The 22304-nt window shown below is 44.2% G+C and overlaps 1 protein-coding gene across 2 annotated transcripts in view; it reads left to right on the top strand.

The window, feature by feature from the left end:
* The first annotated feature begins 4152 nt into the window (after nt 1-4152).
* SLF2 (SMC5-SMC6 complex localization factor 2) overlaps nt 4153-22304 on the top strand; it is a 55809-nt gene continuing 37657 nt past the window's right edge. For both annotated transcript variants that reach the window (XM_030569063.1, XM_030569062.1), the window contains exons 1-3: nt 4153-4340; nt 20179-20222; nt 20939-21642. In XM_030569063.1, coding sequence (XP_030424923.1) covers nt 4246-4340; nt 20179-20222; nt 20939-21642 — 843 coding nt within the window. In that variant the 5' untranslated portion in view covers nt 4153-4245. The remainder of the gene's footprint in view (nt 4341-20178; nt 20223-20938; nt 21643-22304) is intronic.

Here is a 22304-nt window from a genome sequence, read left to right as displayed (position 1 = left end):
AATGCAAGACATTATGAGGTAAGCTTCGTTTAACTGTTTTGCTTAATCCAGAGGAAAGGAATGTGAAAGTGCAGAGGCATGTCTAAAACAAGTCAGTCAATTTAGTGCTCTGGTTAGAAGAAACTGGGAGCATGAGATTCCTCATTCTCCAGTAGTAAAAAATGTTTAGGGTGATCTTCATAGCTACTCTAGTTAAAATGAGAATTAATTAACATAAAGAGGACTAGCAAGTGTTGTATTAAATCCTATTTATACCTGTATCTGTGCCTCTAAAGAGTGATGCCTACATCTTTAGGGTTAAACCTGCTGTTGTATGGGCATGTTAAATGGCATGCATCTCTAGCGTTTATTCTTTCCAGCTCTCTCACTGAAAATACTTGACAATACAACAGTAGACAAATGTTTCCTATCTTCATGTTCCCCTCTCTCACTCTTTGCCATGACTATTTACTCTTTTCAGTTACTCTGGTTCAAGTACTAGTCAAAAGATATCACATATCTAGTCTGTTCAATAAAACAATTTCTGTTTTTGTATTTTCATTATCTTCTCCTTCAGATGCCCACATGACTAATGTTATGCTCACACAAAGCACATGGGATCTTTACAGAGGAAGGTAAATACACAGCATTTATTGAAAATACAACACTTAGCATATGCTTTTGTATAAACCCCCACTCTGAATCTTAGTGTCCAAAAGATGGGGTACCAGCATGAATTCCTCTAAGCTCAATTACCAGCGTAGTACTTGTAGCGCTGCCACCAACCAGGAATTCCAGTGCCTGGTACACTCTGGTCCCCTCAAAACCTTGCCCGGGGACCCCCAAGACCCAGTCCCTCTGGATCTTAACACAAAGAAAGTAAACCCTTTCCCTCAGCGTTGCCTCTCCCAGGCTTCCCCTCCCTGGGTTACCCTGGAAGATCACTGTGATTCAAACTCCTTGAATCTTAAAACAGAGAGGAAAATTCACCTTCCCCCCTCCTTCTCTCTCCCCCTCCCAGACTTTCCCTGAGAGAGAAAGTAATCCTAACACAGAGAGAAAATTAACCTTTCTCCCCACCAACTCCTTGATGGATCCAGACTCCGTCCCCTGGGGTCTCACCAGAATAAAAAAACAATCAGGTTCTTACACAAGAAAAGCTTTTAATTAAAGAAAAAACAGTAAAAATTATCCTTGTAAATTTAAGATGGAATATGTTACAGGGTCTTTCAGCTGTAGACACTGTGAATACCCTCCCAGCCTAAGTATACGAGTACAAATTAAAATCCTTTCAGCAAAATACAAATTTGAACTCCTCCCAGCCAAATACACATTTGCAAATAAAGAAAACAAACATAAGCCTAACTCGCCTTATCACCTAGTGCTCACTATTCTGAACTTATAAGAGCCTGTATCAGAGAGATTGGAGAGAAACCTGGTTGCACATCTGGTCACTCTCAGAACCCAGAGAGAACAACCACCAAAATCTAACAGCACACACAAAAACTTCCCTCCCTCAAGATTTGAAAGTATCCTGTCCCCTGATTGGTCCTCTGGTCAGGCGACAGCCAGGCTCACTGATCTTGTTAACCCTTTACAGGCAAAAGAGATATGAAGTACTTCTGTTCTATTAACTCTTAACTATCCGTATATGACAGCTTTTTAACAGGTTTCAGAGTAGCAGACATGTTAGTCTGTATCCGCAAAAAGAACAGGAGTCCTTGTAGCACCTCAGAGACTAACACATTTATTTCAGCATAAACTTTTGTGGGCCACAGCTCACTTCTTCGGATGCACAGAATGGAACATGCAGACAGGAGATATTTATACATACAGAGAACATGAAAAGGTGGAAGTACCCATACCAGCTCTAAGAGGTCAATCAATTGAAATGAGCTATCATCAGCAGGAGAAAAAAAACCTTTGAGGTGATAATCGAGGTGACCCATAGAAGGTGTGAGGAGAGCTTAACATGGGGACATAGATTCAATTAGTGTAATGACTCAACCATTCCCAGTCTCTGTTTAAACCTAAGTTAATTGTATCTCATTTGCATATTATTTCGAGTTCAGCAGTCTCTCTTTGGAGTCTGTTTTTGAAGGGTTTTTTTGTTGCAAAATTGCCACCTTCAAGTCTGTCACTGAGTGGTTAGAGAGGCTGAAGTGTTCTCCCACTGGTTTTTGAATGTTCTGATTCCTGATGTCAGATTTGTGTCCATTTATTCTTTTGCGTAGTGTCTGGTTTGGCCAATGCACATGGCAGAGGGCCATTGCTGGCTCATGATGGCATATATCACGTTGGTAGATGTGCAGGTGAACGAGCCCCTGAGTGCATGACTGATGTGATTAGGACCTATGATGGTGTCACTTGAATAGATATGATATGAATAGATATGTTGGCAGAGCATTCTATCAAGCATTCTTAAAACTACAATACCCACCTGCTGAAGTGAAAACACAGATTGACAGAGCCAGACGAGTACCCAGAAGCCAACGACTACAGGACAGGCCCAACAAAGAAAATAACAGAACACTACTGGCCATCACCTTCAGCCCCCAACTAAAACCTCTCCAGCGCATCACCAAAGATCTACAATCTATCCTGAAAGATGATCCCTCACTCTCACAGATCTGGGGAGACAGGCCAGTCCTTGCTTACAGACAGCCCCCCAACCTGAAGCAAATACTCACCAGCAACCGCACACCATACAACATAAACACTAACCCAGGAACCTATCCTTGCAACAAAGCTCGATGCCAGCTCTGTCCACATATCTGTTCAAGTGACACCATCATAGGACCTAATCACATCAGCCACGCCATCAGGGGCTTGTTCACCTGCACATCTACCAATGTGATAGATGCCATCATGTGCCAGCAATGGCCCTCCGCCATGTGCATTGGCCAAACCGGACAGTCTCTACGCAAAAGAATAAATGGACACAAATCTGACATCAGGAATCATAACGTTCAAAAACCAGTGGAAGAACACTTCAGCCTCTCTAACCACTCAGTGACAGACTTGAAGGTGGCAATTTTGCAACAAAAAAACCCTTCAAAAACAGACTCCAAAGAGAGACTGCTGAACTCGAAATAATATGCAAATAAGATACAATTAACGTAGGTTTAAACAGAGACTGGGAATGGCTGAGTCATTACACTAATTGAATCTATGTCCCCATGTTAAGTTCTCCTCACACTTTCTATGGGTCATCTTGATTATCGCCTCAAAGGTTTTTTTTCTCCTGCTGATGATAGCTCATTTCAATTGATTGGCCTCTTACAGTTGGTATGGGAACTTCCACCTTTTCATGTTCTCTGTATGTATAAATATCTCCTGTCTGTGTGTTCCATTCTGTGCATCCGAAGAAGTGAGCTGTAACCCACGAAAGCTCATGCTGAAATAAATGTGTTAGTCTCTGAGGTGCCACAAGTCCTCCTGTTCCTTTTGCGGATACAGACTAACACGCTGCCACTCTGAAACCTGTTAAGCAGCATCAGCTGAGTGTTGTGTTTCCAATAAATGCCCTGTATTTACTTCCTCTGTAAAGATCCCATGTGCCTTGTGTGAGTGTAACATTGGTTACTCATGTGGGCATCTGAAGAGAAGAGAATGAAAATACAAAACCAGCAATTGTTCTATTGAACAGACTAGATATGTGGGGCGGGGGGGGGGGTCACTACAGCGAGCCCCAGGCGGGGCGGTACCTCCCCTCACACAAGGACAGAGCGTTGCCCTCCCCCCCATCGCTTTGTGACACTCAGGCTAGATATGTGGGGTGGGGCGGCGCGCGGGGGGGTCACTACAGCGAGCCCCAGGCGGGGCGGTAACTCCCCCCACACAAGGACAGAGCTTCCCCCTCCCCCATCGCTTTGTGACACGCAGACGACGCTTCGCGCGCGCAATAAAGGGGACGGGGCGAACCTTTCCCGCCCTCCGTGCACGGACCAATGGGAGAGGCGGAGGCAGCACACGGGAGACTCGCCAGACATCTTCCCACTCCCCGCCTCCATCCGCCGAGAGGCGGAGTCTAAAGGCAGTTGCCCCGCCCTTACAGCCTAGCACCCAATCAGAGGGGCCCTCGGTCTCTTGTTCCCCCCCCCATGCATCCTGAGAGCCAATTGGAGAGTCCGCGTTTTGCCTATGTAGCCAATCAGAGGTCTTCAGGCAAAGCGGCGGTGCCGCTGACGGTGCTGTGGAGAAGGGCGCGGGCGCGGCTCTGGTTTCCTCTCGCGGCCGAACGGAGGCCTCCCTGCCGCCGGAGACATGACCCGGCAGCTCAGCGCCGGCTCCGCACAGGGCTCGCCCGGCCGCCATTTTAGGCCGGCGGCTGGCGGGAGAGAGGGCGCCCGGGAGTGCAGGTACCTGCTGGCAGGGACATGGCTCTGGGGCGCGGAAGCAGGTGTAAGCCGATGTCCTGGCCCGCCCTCTGCCGGCGGGGGGTGCCTGCTCCCCGGGAGACCGCTGCGCCCGGCCTGCCTTGGGGGGGGCTGTCCCCCGCCCAGGGGGGACCAGCGTGCCCTGGGGTGTGTGTCTGTGTGTCCCTACCCAGGGGGGACCGCAGTGCCCGGCCTGCCCTGGGGGGAGGGTGTCCCCTCCCCACCACCCAGGGGGGACCGCAGTGCCCGGCCTGCCCTGGGGGGGGGTGTCCCCTCCCCACCACCCAGGGGGACCGCAGTGCCCGGCCTGCCCTGGGGGGGGGGTGTCCCCTCCCCACCACCCAGGGGGACCGCAGTGCCCAGCGTGCCCTGGGTGTGTCTGTGTGTCCCTACCCAGGGGGAACCGCAGCGCCCGGCCTGCCTTGGAGGGGGGTGTCCCCTCCCCCCCACCAGGGGGACCGTAGCGCCCAGTGTGCCTTGGGGGGAGTGTCCCCCCCACCAGGGGGACCGCAGCGCCCAGTGTGCCCAGGGTGTACGTGTGCCCTCCAACCTCCCTCCCAGGGAGACCGCAGCGCCCAGCCTGCCCTGGGGGGTGCCCCGCACCCCTCCAAAGGTGACACCAGAACTCAGCATCTGCTGCTGTATCTCAGTTTTTGTAGGAGGAGTCTCTAATGTATACATGTGCAAGTGCCCGACTCAGAGGAAAATAAGTACTGTAGCATGCTACTTTCTCAAATTCCACCCACTTGAGACTGTTGGGCAGGTGCCTTCTGGGCTTGGTTTGGCCTTCATGGGGTGCAAAGTACTACTTGTGGTTTAGGAGGGTTGTGAGATAGCTCAGTGGTTTGAGCATTGGCCTGTTAAACTCAGGGTTGTGAGTTCAATCCTTGAGGGAGCCTTTTAGGGATCTGGGAATTGATCCTGCTTTGCGCAGGGGGTTGGACTAGATGATCTCCTGAGGTCCCTTCCAACCCTGACATTCTATGATTCTATGACTCGCCTCTGTGGAGCTCTGGGTTGTTGCTTGTGAAATTCCCGCGTTGATTCTGCTGTTTATCAGTTCTTCACCTGCTTGTGAGAAAAATAGTGTTGTGTTGTTTAATAACAGGTGCTGATGGCAAATTGATCTCTGCTTTTCGGAGGGTTGTAGGCAATGGGCTAGATCTTTCTTTTATTTGGTGCCAGTGAGTCTGATAACACAAGATGGCTGAATGGCAGACTTGGGAGCAAATTGAAAATGGTGACTGAACCAAAAAGTTCTAATTCAGCAAGTCAGTCCTACCCATGTGTGCAGAAGTTGCAGCTCTCAACATGTACTGATCTGTTTGGCTACAATTTTTCTGGACTCAAATCAAGAGATCTGGTCTTAAGCACTGGAACTTCTGTTTATGTTTAGCTCTAGTTGGCCTGTCCCAGATATGACTAATACTAGCTCATTATATTGAAATAAAAGCAATGTGAGTGTGGCACCAAATGAAATTTTTTTTTATACCAGCTTGGTTCATCTGTCCAGCTGTTCTTGTAACCCATGCTTGCTTGGTGTGCTGTGTTCCCCACTAGTGGCACCTAGCCCAGCTAGAGATGGATGAGGCAGCTACAGTCTTAGGTAAGAGCCATATTACTTTTAGCTCGTGCAGTAGAGGCTAATACACTAAGCTTCAGAGGTCTCGGGTTCAATCCTGCCCACTGATGACCAGGTTCTGTTGGTGTTAACGCTTGCAATCAGCTGAATTCTGCTGATGATTGGTCAGCTCCATCCCAAACTTTCTGTATGTGACAGGAGGTTTTCTCCTACATGATGGAACACCTTATTTTGCCTTTCTGTTTCCTTTGTTTTTCCTCCGTCTTAATATTACCTGTTCTGGAGGGTAAACTGGTATGGTTTCATTTTCCTTTCTGCATGACTTCCTGTTTGGGAAAGTGAAACTGATCTGTATGGCTTTTGTTCTTTGTGAAGCATTCAGATGAAAGTGGTTATTTTGAAAATGTCTGTTGGCCAACTTGCATCCTGTTACTTTGCAGACTTTGAAAAGACTGTCATGAGATGGTAGATGTTAAGCTTCCAGAAGGACAAAATGAAGCCATCACTCTTATAGATCAGTTAGTTTGAGATGCTGTTGTGGCAAGGGCAGGTATGTTTGGTACCCTGCTCCCATTTTGTGTAACTGTGGTTTGTTTGTTGGACTAGCGATATTGGTGCTGCTGCAGATTTCTTTAAAGATTAAACGTGAATCTGACTGGATCTGAGTAAGATGGATATAGATAATAAACACTTTGGAAGGACTGTGGGTCCTTATGTTCTTAAGCTATTAAACAGATTAGTTTCAGTGGTTAAAAGTCCTTTATAAGGAACTTTTTTAAAAAATAGGTTTGTGTTATTTCCTGTCTTATGAGATCCAAAGAAGGCTTGAAAAGTATTAGATGGATTGTTTGCTTTTTTTTTTCTTAAATTGAAGGATTTTGTTTATGCTTCTTGTCTTCTTATCATGAATGTTGAATAAGATCATCCCAGTTGTGTGGGGGGTCCCCCTGAGTCCTTTTTGGTGGTCTCAGATGTATTGTGTACTTGCACACTAATTGAAAGAGAGAGTTGGTAAACACTTTTTTCCCCCTTGAAAACATAAATTGAAGAAGATGTTGACAAAAACATTTTAAAGTCTGACTGAAAAATCTTTCCCCTCTCAATTACTTACTTTCAGTAGTTGTAACACTGTCACTTCACACCTCAACTGCTAGAACACGGCCTCATCCTCCCTATTTGACCTACCTCATTATCTCTAGCTTGCCTGCATATATATACCTGCCCCTGGAAATTTCCACTGCATGCATCTGACGAAGTGGGTATTCACCCACAAAAGCTCATGCTCCAAAATGTCTGTTAGTCTATAAGGTGCCACAGGACTCTTTGCTGCTTTTACAGATCCAGACTAACACGGCTACCCCTCTGATACTGTCACTTCACTAGTTCTCCATCTTCCAGGCTGATGACCTGGATTTTCAATTTTTTTTTTAAAGGGGAGGCAAAAATGCACTCCTTCCCCAAATACACACAAACCTATGCATCCTTTTAGGTTTTTACCCCCACTGAGTTATTTGTCTTTATTGTGGTTGCCTTTATCTGAAGTATCTAATATATTTCATTGTCTGAGAGAGGATATTAGCCTTGAGTGATCATTGACTTATTAATAGGACAGATACTATTGCCCATGGTTACAAAAGGCAGCGTGTCTTTAAGGTCTATCCTTCTACCCTTTCTGTTCTAAATTTTACAGTGACATTAAAAAAAACAAAAAATGATGAAAAGAACAAATATCAAATAAAATTGCATACCATTTACTATATGCGCCTTTCTTTCAGGGCTAAAATACTCAGGTTTTTCTGTCTCTTCTTTGGGACTGAAGTTTCTGACCACTGTTGCTTCAGAGTGCAAGGGCCGGGAAGATGGTGCTTGTGTGGGCCTGCAGGGAGAAAGCTGGAGAATAGAGCTTCCTACAAGAGCCTTTCTTCTCCTGCTGGGTGATGCAATGGTGGAAGATATTTAATTATCAAAATAATGATGATCAGGGCTTTTTATGTACTGTTCATGACTTGTCTGTCTTGATATGTAAAATTATTTTCTCCAAAGTATGGATTTTCCCCCAAGTGTGGCTGTGATGTTACATCTACCCATGATGTTAACAAGAATACATAGTTAGTTTTCATGTAGTCATATAGTCTGGTCACAGCACACATTTGTTGCAACTGTGAGTATACTTTGAAATTCAAATTAATTTAACCCATTTAAATTAACATTAGGTGCAGGAAATTTCCCATGTGTGCGCGCCTTAAAAGCAAGGAAAACAAAAGTTAATGGGCTTTTTTAAAGATAAGATTTCTCCTCCAGTCTTCTTTTTAAAATCAAATGTAAAAATTAATATATAAGTACTCTTAAAAGGTGACTGAAAAGTGCTGCAAACTCAAACCTCAGTTCAGCAGGGTACTTAAGTATATTCCTAACACTAAGTGTGTGAGTACTGTAGTCACACTGACTTTCTGGGGGCATGTGCTCAAGTCCCTGAATTGAGGTGTTTGCTGGACTTCTAGATACAGAGCTAACTGTCATTTTCTGGCTCAGAGCTAAAGACCATTTTGTAATGTCTCTCATAGCTTATTTTATTGGAATTAAGTAATCACTTCAATCTGTAAAAGCATAACCAAAATATGGGTAATTGGAGATCTTAAATGACAGTCCTCAGCAAGTAAAGCTGGTCTTTGTAATCTTATACTTTCCATCTGCATACTAATTCAGTTTGACTAGAGTGTTAGAAAGTACTCTCTGGTTACATCACCCCTAGAAAACTATTTTAATAAAGACCACTCGCCGTACATCAGATTCCTCCTTTCAACATCATCTATTTGGAACCTAAAGAAACTTCCACAATAAAAATAGGAACCATCTTGCAAGTCAGCAATAGACTCATGGACTTTAGGGTCAGAAGGGACCAATATGGTCATCTAGGCTGACCTCCTGCACAAAGCAGGCCACAGAATGCACAAAGCAGGCCACAGCACCAGAGCCTTCCAGGACAACAGATGCAAAAGCTGCAGACATAAATCTCCACTGCTACAATGATCAACATTTCCCACAACACACGTTTCAAGATCCATGGGCCCTACACATGCCTATCACAATCTGTAGTGTACCTCATTCAGTGCACTAAATGCCCTAACAACTATGTGAGTGCAACCAGACAGTCCTCATGCTCTCAAGAGGCAAACAATAGGACAAAAAAATACAGTATCACCCGTGGATTAAAACTTATCACAAAATGATCACCCTACATCTGACCTCTCAGTCCTCATCCTCAAAGGAAACTTACACAACACCTTCTAAAGACAAGTCTGGGAGCTTAAATTCATAACTTTGCCAGACTAAAAATCATGGACTGAAAAAGAGACTGGATTAATGTCTTTGTTATAACAATCTATAATTAAAGCTGCGAGTTTGTCATAACTTCATTCTCTTCTTGTAGGTGGTGCTCATTCCATTACTTTTGAGTTAGACTGTTACAGGTTCTGCCTCCAGTGGCAAGACTTCAGGAGACAGGCTCAACCCTGCCCTTGCCCCCATTGCCCTGGGCCCTCACTGCCTTTCCCCTCTGACCTCCTCATCTAGGGCTTAATTTTCCTGAGTTTTGCTGAGAAGTAATATTAACAAACATAGATGTATCAATTTTCACAGCAGACTTACTAACTAGCTGGGAGGCTGTGGTAAGTGGTACTTGTATGTTGGTTAGTATCCCATATGGTTTGTCACAACCTCCCAGCTAGCTACTGAGTGTGCTGTGAAAAGTGACATTAACAAATATCATACAAATCAGCAAAAACAATGAGGAGTCCTTATGGCACCTTAGAGGCTAACATTTATTTGGGCATAAGCTTTCATGGGCTATAACCCACTTCATCAGATGCATGGAGTGGAAAACACAGTAAGCAGGTATGAATACACAGCACGTGAAAAGATGGGAGTCGCCTTACTGAGTGGGGGGGGGTCAATGGTAAGGAGGTCAATTCAATTAGGGTGACTGTTGTACTTAAAGTACTGTACAGGATCTTTTCCAGAGGGTAAGGCAGAACACCTCATTTATTAGTAATACATATATTAATTAACACTGTATCATATGCATATGATATATATATTTTACACTTATACATGTGCAGACACACAGTATTAATTGCTCCCCCTAACTGCACTGGCCAGGTGAGTTAGATGGGGGAGGGAGTGGAGCCGGGCTTCTGCCAATCCGGATTGATGCTCCCATGTTGACAAGATGAGACCTGGGTTCCTCTGCAAGACACCTCACATTTATAGCAGCTTCCCTCTTATGCAGATCTGTACCAGATTCAAAATCTGTGTCTGTGTCCATTGGTCCTTTGTCCTGCTTTCTTCTGGATGTTGTCCCAATGCTGCAAAGAGGGTGTTTCCAAAAGAAGGTGCTTGCTTCTAATCCCCACAGCTGTCAATAAGTCTGCTCTTCTTTAACGAGCCCACTTAACAGGTTTTATTGTCCTTGGGTCTGGCTTCCATCCGCTCTCTAAGGGTTGCAACATCTGGAGGTGCTGCGTTTTATGCCTTGCTCATTCAACAGGGCAGTTGATTATGGGAGTAGGGGCGAAGATCTTATTCTCCTCCTTGCAAAAAGACATTTTTCTTCTACTTTAACTATCCTTAGGGGCTATAACTTTATACCAAGGATTAACACTAAGTTTTCTATAAGTTTTTCTACATAGGGATCTGATACTAAGTTACTATATCAAAGGACTTGGTACAAAGTTGTGTGAAAATAGCTTAATACAAGGCTATATGAAGAAGCATAATACAAAATCATATGAAAGTTATGTGAAGATGCTTAATACAGAGATTTATCTACAACAGTTGACAAGAAGGGGTGAATATCAGTGGAGGGAAAATTACTTTTTGTAGTGACCCAGCCTCTCCCAGTCTTTATTCTGGCCTGATTTGATGGTGTCAAGTTTGCAAATTAATTTTAGTTCTGCAGTTTCTCCCTGAAGTCTGTTTTTGAAGTTTTTTGTTGAAGAATTGCCACTTTTAGGTCTCTTATTGAGTGTTCAAGGAGATTGAAGTGCTCTCCTATTGGTTTTAGAATGTTACAATTCTTGAGGTCTGATTTGTGTCCATTTATTCTTTTGCGTAGAGACTGTCCGGTTTGGCCAATGTACATGGCAGAAGGGCATTGCTGGCACATAATGGCATCTATCACATGGGTAGATGTGCAGGTGAACAAGCCCCTGATGGTGGGGCTGATGTGGTTAGGTCCTATGATGGTGTCGCTTGAATAGATATGCGGACAGAGTTGGCAATGCGGTTTGTTGCAGGGATTGGTTCCTGGGTTAGTGTTTCAGTTGTGTAGTGTATAGTTGCTGGTGAGTATTTGCTTCAAGGCTGGGATAGGAACCCAGTTCTGCTGAATGTAATCCATTGTTCTATCCATTAGACCATACTGCTTCTCGTTTTACTATCATATTTTTTTCCTGGTTAGTGGCTGAGATTTGTTTCAATTAAAGGATTTAATCCTTATCAGGGTAGATAACGTTGCTTGACTGGCTCCTTTCTGAAAGGACACAGAGGTTAGAGCTGGCCAACTTACCTATCTTGAGTCTCTCTTGTGTGGGTTTTCCCAAGATTTAATTGTTACCCCTTTTGATAGATAGGTATTTGGGTGATTAATGCAGCCAAAGCAGCTCGCTCTCATCACTGCACTGACATTGAGTTTTATGTCATCTGATCCAAAAGGGGAGTCTTTCTGCTTCTGTACTGTCTAACTGAGTTTGGGGTCTGAAAAAGGGCTACTTGGCTAAGCACAATCCACAGAAGATGGAGGTGACACTGATTTGATTTGGAGTGACCTCTAGAGACAATGGTAGAGTTTTTATCTATCCTCTTGAAGGTCGTTGGTTTGGTTTTGTCAGCTTCTTATAGTAAGATACGCAACATATACCGTATGTACTTGATCATAAGCCGGTTCATTTATAAGCCGACCCACCTCAAGATGGATGAGTAAAAATGGAAAATTTTTATAACCTGTTCATAAGCCAACCCTATAATTCACCAGTCAGCAAACTTTGACTCCTGGGCCATCAGGATAAGCCACTGGTGGTCCGAAATGGTTTGTTTACCTCGAGTGTCCGCAGGCATGGAGGTAAACCTAAGTAACAAAGTGTCCTGGCATGCCAGCTGCTTACCCTGACGGGCTGGGACAGCAACTAGTGGGGAAATTTTTTGGGGGGAGAAGCTGGGAGTCAGGGGAGTAACTCCTGTGACCACCCCCCACATGACCCCCTCTCTAGCCCGGGACCCCCACACTCTCCCCATCCCATCCCTTCCGACCTTATCTGGAGCGGGCCAGGGGAGGATGTCTCTGACCTGGCTGCAGCCTGCTCCAGAGCTGCAGCTGCTTTGGAGGCTGTGGGGAGAGCAGCGTGGCCAAAAGTGGAGAAACTGTGGCCCTGCCTCTTCCCTTATGTCTCTGCTGGCTGTGCTGCCTCTCCTTGCTCTCTCTGTCGGGGAGGAGGGGCTGATCCCATCTCTCCCTCTCTATACCTGTTTATAAGCCATGTCGGATTGCTGTTGCTGCACATAAGTGTCAAATAGCAGCAGTGCCCAAAAGTTTGCTTTTGAGGGAAAGGATGTGTACGTTTGGCAAAGAGATTCCGCTTGGATGTGTACCTGGTCAGATAGACAAAAGGTGAGTGAGGTAATATCTTTTATAGGACCAGCTTCTGTTGGCGGAAGAGACTAGTTTTTTGAGGTTACTCAGAGCTCTTCTTCAGGTCTGGGAAACTTATTCAGACCAGGACTACACTATAGACCTATGTCAGTATAACTACATTGCTCAGGGATCTCAAAAATCCACACACCTGAGCGATATAATTATACTGGCGTAACCCCCTGTGTAGATAGTGCTATGTCAGTGGGAGAGCTTCTCCTATCAACATAGCTACCGCCTGTTGGAGAGGTTGTTACACCAATTATATTAGCCCAGTAAAAACCAGCAGGATCTTATTAAAGGGGACAAGACAAAGATGCCACATTTATTATAACAATTTGATTCATGACTAACAACTAATATCTTAATTCTTATACACACACATTATACCTAGCACACGCACACACACACGCCCATCAGATGTTCTGCAGCTGCTGCATAGTTACCAGTCCTGAAGATAGCTTAAGTTCATAGCCTGATTTTGTAGCTTGTGGCGGCTAACTGGCCAGGAAAGCCGGGCACAAGGACAAGCTGGATCTCTGTTGGGCAGGCACTGATGTCCTTCCATGTTGGCAGCAGAATGTTACCCAGAGTCTCTCATCTCACCCTTCTTTTTTATAGGCTTTTAGTTTGGATTCAAAGTCTATAGGTCTTGCTGTGTCACACTGCCTCTGGGTTTAGATTGATCACCCATCAATTGCAGGCGTGACTTTCAGCCTTGAACCTGGCTTTGATCTTCCTTCTGTTGTTCCGTTGTCCTTTTCTTTTTAAGGTGGATGCTTCTTACTTTGTTTAGGGCTGTTGTCTAGGTCTTCAGCTGTTGGTATTTGAACTTTATCTCATCAGGACAGGCTGGGCCTGGAGGTTGATTCCGTCATTCATACATACCTCATTCACACATCTAAACTAAACTAATAAGATTGCAGCAGGGTTTGCAAAAATGAAGGTTGGAGGAAGCTTTTACAAAATGGAGTGAGTGTTTTAAAATGGGGTTTGAATTGCAGTATGGAACAGAAGTTACAGTGTAGGCAAGTGTAGTGAATGGTGAACAGAAGTTACATTAATAAAGTGAACAACTAAAAACAATTTCATTTATCAGTTCTACAAGATGGATTAACTACACTAATGGGAGAAGCTCTCCCATCAGTGTAGTAGCATCTTCAGTAAAGTGATGCAGCTAAGCTATAGTGCTGTACATGAAGGAAAGCCCTCAGGGCGGGGTCTACACTTAAAATGCTGCATCTGATACAGTTTCACGTGGGAAATTATTGATGATGGGAATTAGTATGAAAATTGAAAGATGGATAAAGAACTGGCTAAAGGTGAAACTACAATGGGTCATACTGAAAGGTGAACTGTCAGACTGGAGGGAAGTTACTAATGGAATTCCTTAGGGATTGGTCTTGCGACAAATCTTCATTAACATTTTTATTAATGTCCTTGGCACAAAAAGTGGGAGTGTGCTAATACAATTTGCAAATGAAACAAAGTTGGGAGGTATTGTAAGTACGGAAGAGGACCAGAATATCGTACAAGAAGATCCGTAGGACTTTGAAAAATTGAGTAATAAATAGTAATGGGATGAAATTTAATAGTGCAGAGTGCAAGGTCATGCACTTAGAGACTAACAACAAGAATTTTTGCTGTAAGCTGAGAACTATCATTTGGAAGAGACAGAGGAGGAGAAAGACCTGGGTGTATTGGTTGATCACAGGATTACTATGCCCATGTGATACAACCATGAAAAAGGCCAGCAGTCCTGGTATGCATCAGGCGAGGTATTTCCAGTAGAGAGAGAGAAGTATTAGTACCCTTATACAAGGCAATGGTGAGCCCTCATCTGGAATATTCTGTGCAGTTCTGGTCTTCCATGTTGAAGAAAGATTAATTCAAACTGGAACAGGTGCAGAGAAGGGCTAGTAGGATGAACTGAGGAATTGAAAACCTACCTTATGAAAGGAGACTCAAAGAACTTTGCTTGATTAGCTTAACCAAAAGAAGGCTGAGGGGGAGATATGATCGCTGTCAGGGATAAATACCAGGGGGGAGAGGAGTTATGTAAGTTAAGTCGCCAGTGTAGACACAAGAACAAATGAATGTAAACTGGCCATCAATAAGTTTAGGCTTGACATTAGGCAAAGGTTTCTAACCATCAGAGGAGTGAAGTTCTGGAACAGCCTCCCAAGGGGAGCAGTGGGGGCAAAAAACCTAACTGGCTTCCTGACTGACCTTAATAAGTTTATGAAGGGGATGTTATGTTGAGACTGCCTACAGTGGCACGTGACCCATCTGCGACTGCTAGCAGCAGATATCTCCAATGGCCGGTGATGGGACACAAGATGGGGAGGGTGTGACAGGGTATCCCATAAGGCTTTATGGGGTGGGGGGTGCTCACAAACGTATGTGTGGTATAACTGGAATAGGGTTTTGCTACATATGCTATGTAACATCTGTGTGAAAGTTATGCTCTACAGGTTATGGTCATCCTAGTTGTATGCAGGCACCGTTTGTGTCTTCAGAGTTATGAACATTGGCTGTATAATTGCTTGATTTCTAAGTAGCCTTAGTTAGAACATTTGGTCACTTCTTGGGAAAAGAATGTGCAAATGAAGTGCTTAATACAAAAGCACTTAATGGATAAAAGAGCTTGGAAGACTCCAATCCATGCAAGAAGTCTACCTGAGGATGTTCAAAGTAGCATGTGGGTAATGGCTGCTACCTGCAAGTCCTGAGTCATGCATGGGCATGTGACTTGCCCATGTGATTCTGAATCTCCATTTTGTGACTGGATTCTACACAAGGTGAGGAGGGGGTCTGGACCCACAAGAGAGAGTCTATTTAAACCCCCGGGAGACCCCTCCATTTTGTCTTCAACTGGCTAAAGAAGGAGCCTCTCCACCCCTGGGGATACTTGAAGGAAACTAGAACAAAGGACAGTAACTACAGGGGGTGTGAGTGATTGCTGGACCCAGGCTAAAAGGAGATTAGTGTGTGTGAAAGTAGAATGAATTATATTATGAAAATAGAAAGGATTAAAGAAATGCTGTCTGTACCTTTAAGAAAACTGTTGGAATGCTGCAATCCAGGTGTCAGGAATACAGACATTAACATAGAACAATTGCACCATTTACAGGCAATTGGTGAAGTATTAGCCTTAGATGATAAGAGTTAGTAAGGAAGTAGGATATGCATGCTGTGCCGCAGGTGAATTTTACTGTTTTGCTTTCTTTGTCCCTTTGTCTAATTCCCGCTCTTTTATCTGTATAGATAAGACTGTTTGGGTCTTGCATGGCCACTCACATTGTCTGGGTGTTATTGGCGGAGCACTGCGCTAATAAAACAGAGTAGTCTGACAAATTGTGAGTCCCGATTCTAACTTTGACATGTGTAAAAGGAAGCATTCTGGAACTGGTGAGGATCTTATCTGTATTTAGTTTGATTAGACATAGATTTGCGCATTTTATTTTATTTTGCTTAATGACTGACTTTGTTCTGTCTGTTACTGCTTGGAACCACTTAAATCCTACTTTCTGTATTTAATAAATCACTTTTTACTTCTTAATTAACCCAGAGTATGTATTAATACCTGGAGGAGCAAACAACTGCATATCTCTCTATCAGCGTTATAGAGGGCGAACAATTTGAGTTTAGCCTGCATAAGATTTATACAGGGTAAAACGATTTATTTGGGTTTGAGAGCACTTCAACCTCCCTGGCCACACTATAGCAGACCTTAAGGTGGCCATCCTGCAGCAAAAAAACTTCAGGACCAGACTTCAAAGAGAAACTGCTGAGCTTCAGTTCATCTGCAAATTTGACACCATCAGCTCAGGATTGAACAAAGACTGTGAATGGCTTGCCAATTACAGAACCAGTTTCTCCTCTCTTGGTTTTCACACCTCAACTGCTAGAACAGGGCCTCATCCTCCCTGATTGAACTGACCTCGTTATCTCTAGCTTGCTTGCTAGCACACATATATATACCTGCCCCTGGATATTTCCATTACATGCATCTGAGGAAGTGGGTATTCACCCACGAAAGCTCATGCTCCAAAACGTCTGTTAGTCTATAAGGTGCCACAGGATTCTTTGCTGCTTTTACAGATCCAGACTAACACGGCTACCCTCTGATATTTGGGTTTAGACCCCATTCGGAGTTGGGCATCTGAGTGCTAAAGACAAGCACACTTTTGTGAGCTGTTTTCAGGTAAATCTGCAGCTTTGGGCAAGTAATTCAGACCCTGGGTCTGTGTTGGCGCAGACAAGAGTGTCCGGCTCAGCAAGACGGGGTGCACAAGTCCTGAGCTGGCAGGGAAAGCAGGGGACAGAAGTAGTCTTGGCCCATCGAGTGCTGACTCCCAGGGGGTTTCTGTGGTCCAACCTGTCACAGAGGGCTCTGAGTTGTGACTGAGAATTCTTTCCCATGTTTCTGGCTGGTGGGTCTTGTCCACATGTTCAGGGTCTGTCTGATTGCCATATATGGGATTGGGAAGGAATTTTCCCCTAGGTCAGATGGGGAGAGACCCTAGGGTTTTTTTCTCCTTCCTGTGTAGCATGGAGCATGGATCAATTGCAGGTTTAAACTAGTGTACATGGTGGATTCTCTGTCACTTGAAGTCTTTAAATCATGGTTTGAGGACTTCTGTAGCTCAGCCAGAGGTTAGTGGTCTATGACAGAAATAGGTGTGTGAGGCTTTATGGCCTGCAGTGTGCAGGAGGTCAGATTAGACGATCACGATGGTCCCTTCTGGCCTTAAAGTCTGAGTCTGAGATGTGTCGCTGTAGCACTTAAGTGAAGATGCTCCTGTGCCGATGGGAGAGATCTCTCTGGTTGGTGTAGTTAATCCACCTTCCTGAGAGGCAGTAGTTACATCGATGGAAGAAGCTCTCCTGTACATGGTTTTGTGTGTGTATATTCAGGGTGAAGTGGCCTATTACCACCCCTCCAGTTATAGGGAAGAAAAGAAGGCGGGCGGGAAGCAACTGGGGGGGGGCGGGGCTTGTTAGTTGATTATAGGTTGTTGTAATAAGCCATCAATCCAGTGTGTCTATTGAGTCCATTATTTTTAGTGTCTAGCAAAATTTTTAATTCAAGCTCCCAGGCTTTCTTTTGAAAGTGTTGTGCTGATTTTCCTTTGACGATTCTGACTGATAAGTCAGAGATGGTGATCGCTTTGTGAAAAGCATTCACCCGCTTGTGATGTAGTGTTTTTGTCTCTTATCACTTTCCTGTGCGAGTACATTTAACAGCCTAGTGATTGTCTGGTTTCACCCACATAGTTACTATTGGGTATTTAGTGCATTGGACGAGGAACACCACATTGTGCTAGGCATGTATAGGATCAATGGATCTTGAAAGTTTTGTTGTGCGGGGTGTTGATCTTTTTATAGTAGAAATAGGGCATTGCAGCATCTCTAGTGTTGCTTTGCAGTCTGGCTGTTCTAGGTCATGCTAGACTCAAAAAGAGTTATACTAAAGAGAGAAGTGGGGAGGAGCTTATAGAGTGAAGTGTAAAGGTTTTAAATGGTCTGACGAGAAGCTTGAAGGGGCTGTGTTGGAAGAGTGGAGCCAGCGGAGGGATTCAGATAGGGGCATGATGTGATGATTGGATAACAGAGAGAGAAGGCATTGTGTTCAGAGAGGAGGAGGTTGCAATTGTTGTAAATAAGTATAGTTTTTAAAACATCCGTGATCTCCAGAGTTTGATCAACAAGACTGGTTGATTGAGATTTTCAGAGTCAAATGCAGGGGTTTTAGCCACGCAGGTTCAGTCGAAATTAATGGAAGCTGTTGTCAGTGGATACCAGTGTGGTGCTCTGCTCTTGTCCAATGATAACAGTCGGCTGCGTGCGTGTTCCCACTGTGCGCTGCTCCAGCTCTGCACAGATTGCTGACACAGACTTGAGAGAACCCCCAAAGACCACAGACTCTAGTAAGGTATGAAGGAACGCGAGCCAGGTTTATTGTCAAATGAAGCACAGTAATAGTTTCCCATAGACCAGGCAGGGGTCAGCAACCTTTCAGAAGTGGTGTGCTGAGTCTTCATTTATTCACTCTAATTTAAGGTTTTGCGTGACAGTAATACATTGTAATGTTTTTAGAAGGTCTTTCTATAAGTCTATAATTTATAACTCAACTATTGTTGTACATAAAGTAAATTAGGTTTTTTAAATGTTTAAGAAGCTTCATTTAAAATTAAATTAAAATGCAGAGTCCCCCCCTGACCCAGTGGCTAGGACCCGGGCAGTATGAGTGCCACTGAAAATCAGCTTGTGTGCCACCTTTGGCATGCGTGCCACAGGTTGCCTACCCCTGCCTTAGACTCTACAAGACATACTACGAATTTGTACCCCCTGGCAATGGACCGGCTCAGTCAGTGGTGGGACTTTCCACTGCCCCCTAGGCCAGACAAAGATGTGCACTCTGGGACCTATATTTATACAGTTACAGGACAGATAACTCATCCCTACTGACATATTGAGGTACAGCCCCTTGACTCGTTAGGGTGCTGTCTCCTCCTTTGATCATGTTGTTTCAGGCCTTAGATGGGCCTTTGATACAAGAGTTTGTTTCAGGGCCTCATCTTACTACAGAAGCAGTTTGGCTAAATCCCCATATCGGCTTTGAAAAATCTCACCTGTAAAAAATGACCACTTACTACCAGTGTTCCCTCTAATTTTTCCCACCCATGTGCAGAATGAATTTTGTTATGTGCACCATTATGGACGTGATGTGTGGCACATCACCTTCATATCGGTACACATAACAAAATCCATGTTGTGGGGGTGAGGCCAAGGGGTTCGGTGTGTGGGAGGGGGCTCAGGGCTGGGGCAGAGGGATGGGGTGCAGGGTGTGAGGGTTCTGGATAGGGGTGCAGACTCTGGGATGGGGCCAGGGATGAGGGGCTCAAGGCTGGGGCAGAGGGTTGGGGTCCAGGGATGTGAGGGGTCTCTCTGGTGCAGACTGAGGCGGGGATGGATATGAGGGGTTTGGGGTGCAGGTGGGGGCTATGGTGGGAAGAGAGGACTTTTCTCTCCTCCCCACAGCAGCACCTGGGCGGGGGGGGGCGGGGTGGTGGCAGGGAAGAGGAGGCACCTCCCCCTGCTGTGGCAGCTCCGGGGCTGGGTCTGCAGGATAGGTGCCCCTCCCCTGCCCCCGCAGGTCTGGCTGGGTTCGAGGAGGGGCACCTCATGACAAGTCCAGACTGGGGCCAGGCTGTGCTGCCCCGTCCAGGCCCTGGCATAGTTGGGGCTGGGGGCCTGCCCTGGCTGCAGTAGGTTGGGGGCCAGGCTAGGTTGGGGCTTACAGAGAACTTTTTATAATTTCTCATACCATGCAGGGTGGGAAAAGGAATTCTGTCATCTGCTTGTTTTTTCAAGGCTTTATACTGGACAGACTGCTATTGGAACTTAGTTTTAACACTTACAAACTTTCTGAACAAATAGGTAAAATATTACAGGATTTCAGTTTTATCAGTATTTCCTACAGCACAGCAGCATTGATATCATGAAAACTGTATATTTAGGATACAATACTTCTGTTTACTTTTCAGAAATCAGTCTATTACAGATTTCTTCAAACCAGCTCCAAAACAAGGTAAGTTAATCATTGTTATGAAAGATCTTTTGTACATGAGTTTTCTTAAATTATTCAAGTGCAGAAATGTAACTCACCTTATTTCCAGTTGTGAAACTTCTAATCTATAGAAGACCCTTAGCTGTATAACCAGATGTGTAAGAAATGTTGCTGATCAGTTTCATTTTTGTCTTGGGCATGAAAATACTGTTTGAAATAATTTACATGGTGCAAGTGAACATTGAATTGCTTAATAGTCTATTTGGCTGGTGAGAGAGAGAGATGGAATCTGCAGGTATATCTATGCTTTGCAAAAAAGGTTGTTCTTAATTCGGGTTAGTTAACTAAACTAGCAGTAAAGAGACAGCAGCTCAGTTTTTAACTCTGATTAGCAGGTTGAGTTAGTCTCTGGGAGCATGTCGCTGAACTCAAGCTGCTAATCCAAATTAGTTTTTAACTTGGGTTCACCGCTTGAGTTCAACCCCACATTCCTACAGAGGCTTTAACTCAAGCTGCTAAACAGAGTTAAAAGCTAAGTTGCTGTGTCTTCACTGCCATATTAATCAGATAACCTGAACTAAGGACATATCTTTTATTTATTTGGCAGTAGGTTTTTGCATTGTTACTTCATATTTTGTGTCTAAAAACTTCTTTATTTCTCTTTGTAATAGTGTGGTGACTAAATTATGCATAATTAATTGTTTATATTTTGTATCTCTTTAAATTTGGCAATAAAGACAGAATTGTATTGTGTTCTCCGGACAAAAGAAATGTAAAAAATGGGGATGTTGAACTGTCGGTCATACGTACAGAACGATTTGAAAAGAAAATATCATCTCAGAAGAAAACTAGAAGGGAGAGGATTCCAGTCCAATCGCCAAACAAGAGTCCTGTAATGGATGACTTATTGCGAGGAGCTAACAGAGAGAAAAAGGACAGTCCAAAAGTTGTAGAGAACAATAGAGCATGCCCGGTGCTAAGCGCAAAGTATCCAAAGGTTGTGGTTCGAAAACTCCTTATGTCTGGAGGCCCTTCCAACTATTCCTTGACAAAAAAGGATACGGCCAGTAAGAGAGAACCTGGGAGAAATGAGAAACGTCCAATTAGAACACCCTTGTTTTATGAAAATGGTAGGGAACAGCGGAATGACTGTATGGATCTAGAGGAGGCCAGTTCAGATGCCAGCAAATGGGTTTCAACATCAAAAGCTGACATCTTTAAAAACTATGCCAGAAGTCATGGTAATGTGAACAATAAGCCTTTGTGCCAAAAAGCCGGGCATTCCACAAAGCTCCAGTACAGCCCTGGTGAGTCTCAATATTGGTTACCATTGGAAACTTACTGCAAAGAGGAAGAGCAGACAAGACAAAGAATGGAACAGTCTAAACTGCAGCCCTTCAGTCCAGTAAAGGTATTCTTAGGAACAGGTATATCAAACCAGGTATGTCTGCAAGTGTCAATAAGGGACAAACCTGACTAATATTTTAGGTGAATGTGATTACATAGTATTGTTGCCTTAAGCAAAGCATTGGTAAACTGATTAATAGTTATTTTTAGGTTAGTCAGAAATAACTAGCTTAAAAATTACCTGCTCAAAACAGAAGACTACCCAAGCTAGGTATAAGTTTACTTTAACGCACCAAATCTTGAGGACCCATTTGATAATTCATAACCTTAAGTCATAACCATTGAGCAATAGGAAGGGACATTAGCTCTCTTCCTGGCAGCAGTGGTCTGCTTTTCATTCTTGATTTTCAGTGCAAACACAGTGCTTTGATGGAAATTGCAGACCCCCTCACAGTGATAAACTTAAATGCGGATGTACTGATGCTGGAAACCAGTACAAATATGCAAAAATAGTATAAAGTGAAGTATATTGATATAACTGGCATTTTATTTAAAAAAAACTTGTTTTGACAAGGTAATTTTAGGTGAAGCAGTGATCCTCTCTCCCTGTATGCCACTTGTTGGGTATTTACAACTTCAGAATTAAGGCAGCAGTTCTCAGACTGGGTGGGGACCAAAGTGATCATGACCCCATTTTAATAGGGTCACCAGTGCTGGTGTTAGATGTGCTGGGGCTTCTTCCCTGGGCAGTGGGGT

This window comes from Gopherus evgoodei, chromosome 7 (assembly GCF_007399415.2).
Source record: "Gopherus evgoodei ecotype Sinaloan lineage chromosome 7, rGopEvg1_v1.p, whole genome shotgun sequence".
NCBI lineage: Eukaryota > Metazoa > Chordata > Testudines > Testudinidae > Gopherus > Gopherus evgoodei.
The sequence above is the reverse complement of the archived record's forward strand: the minus strand, read 5'-3'. Positions and strand labels throughout refer to the sequence as shown.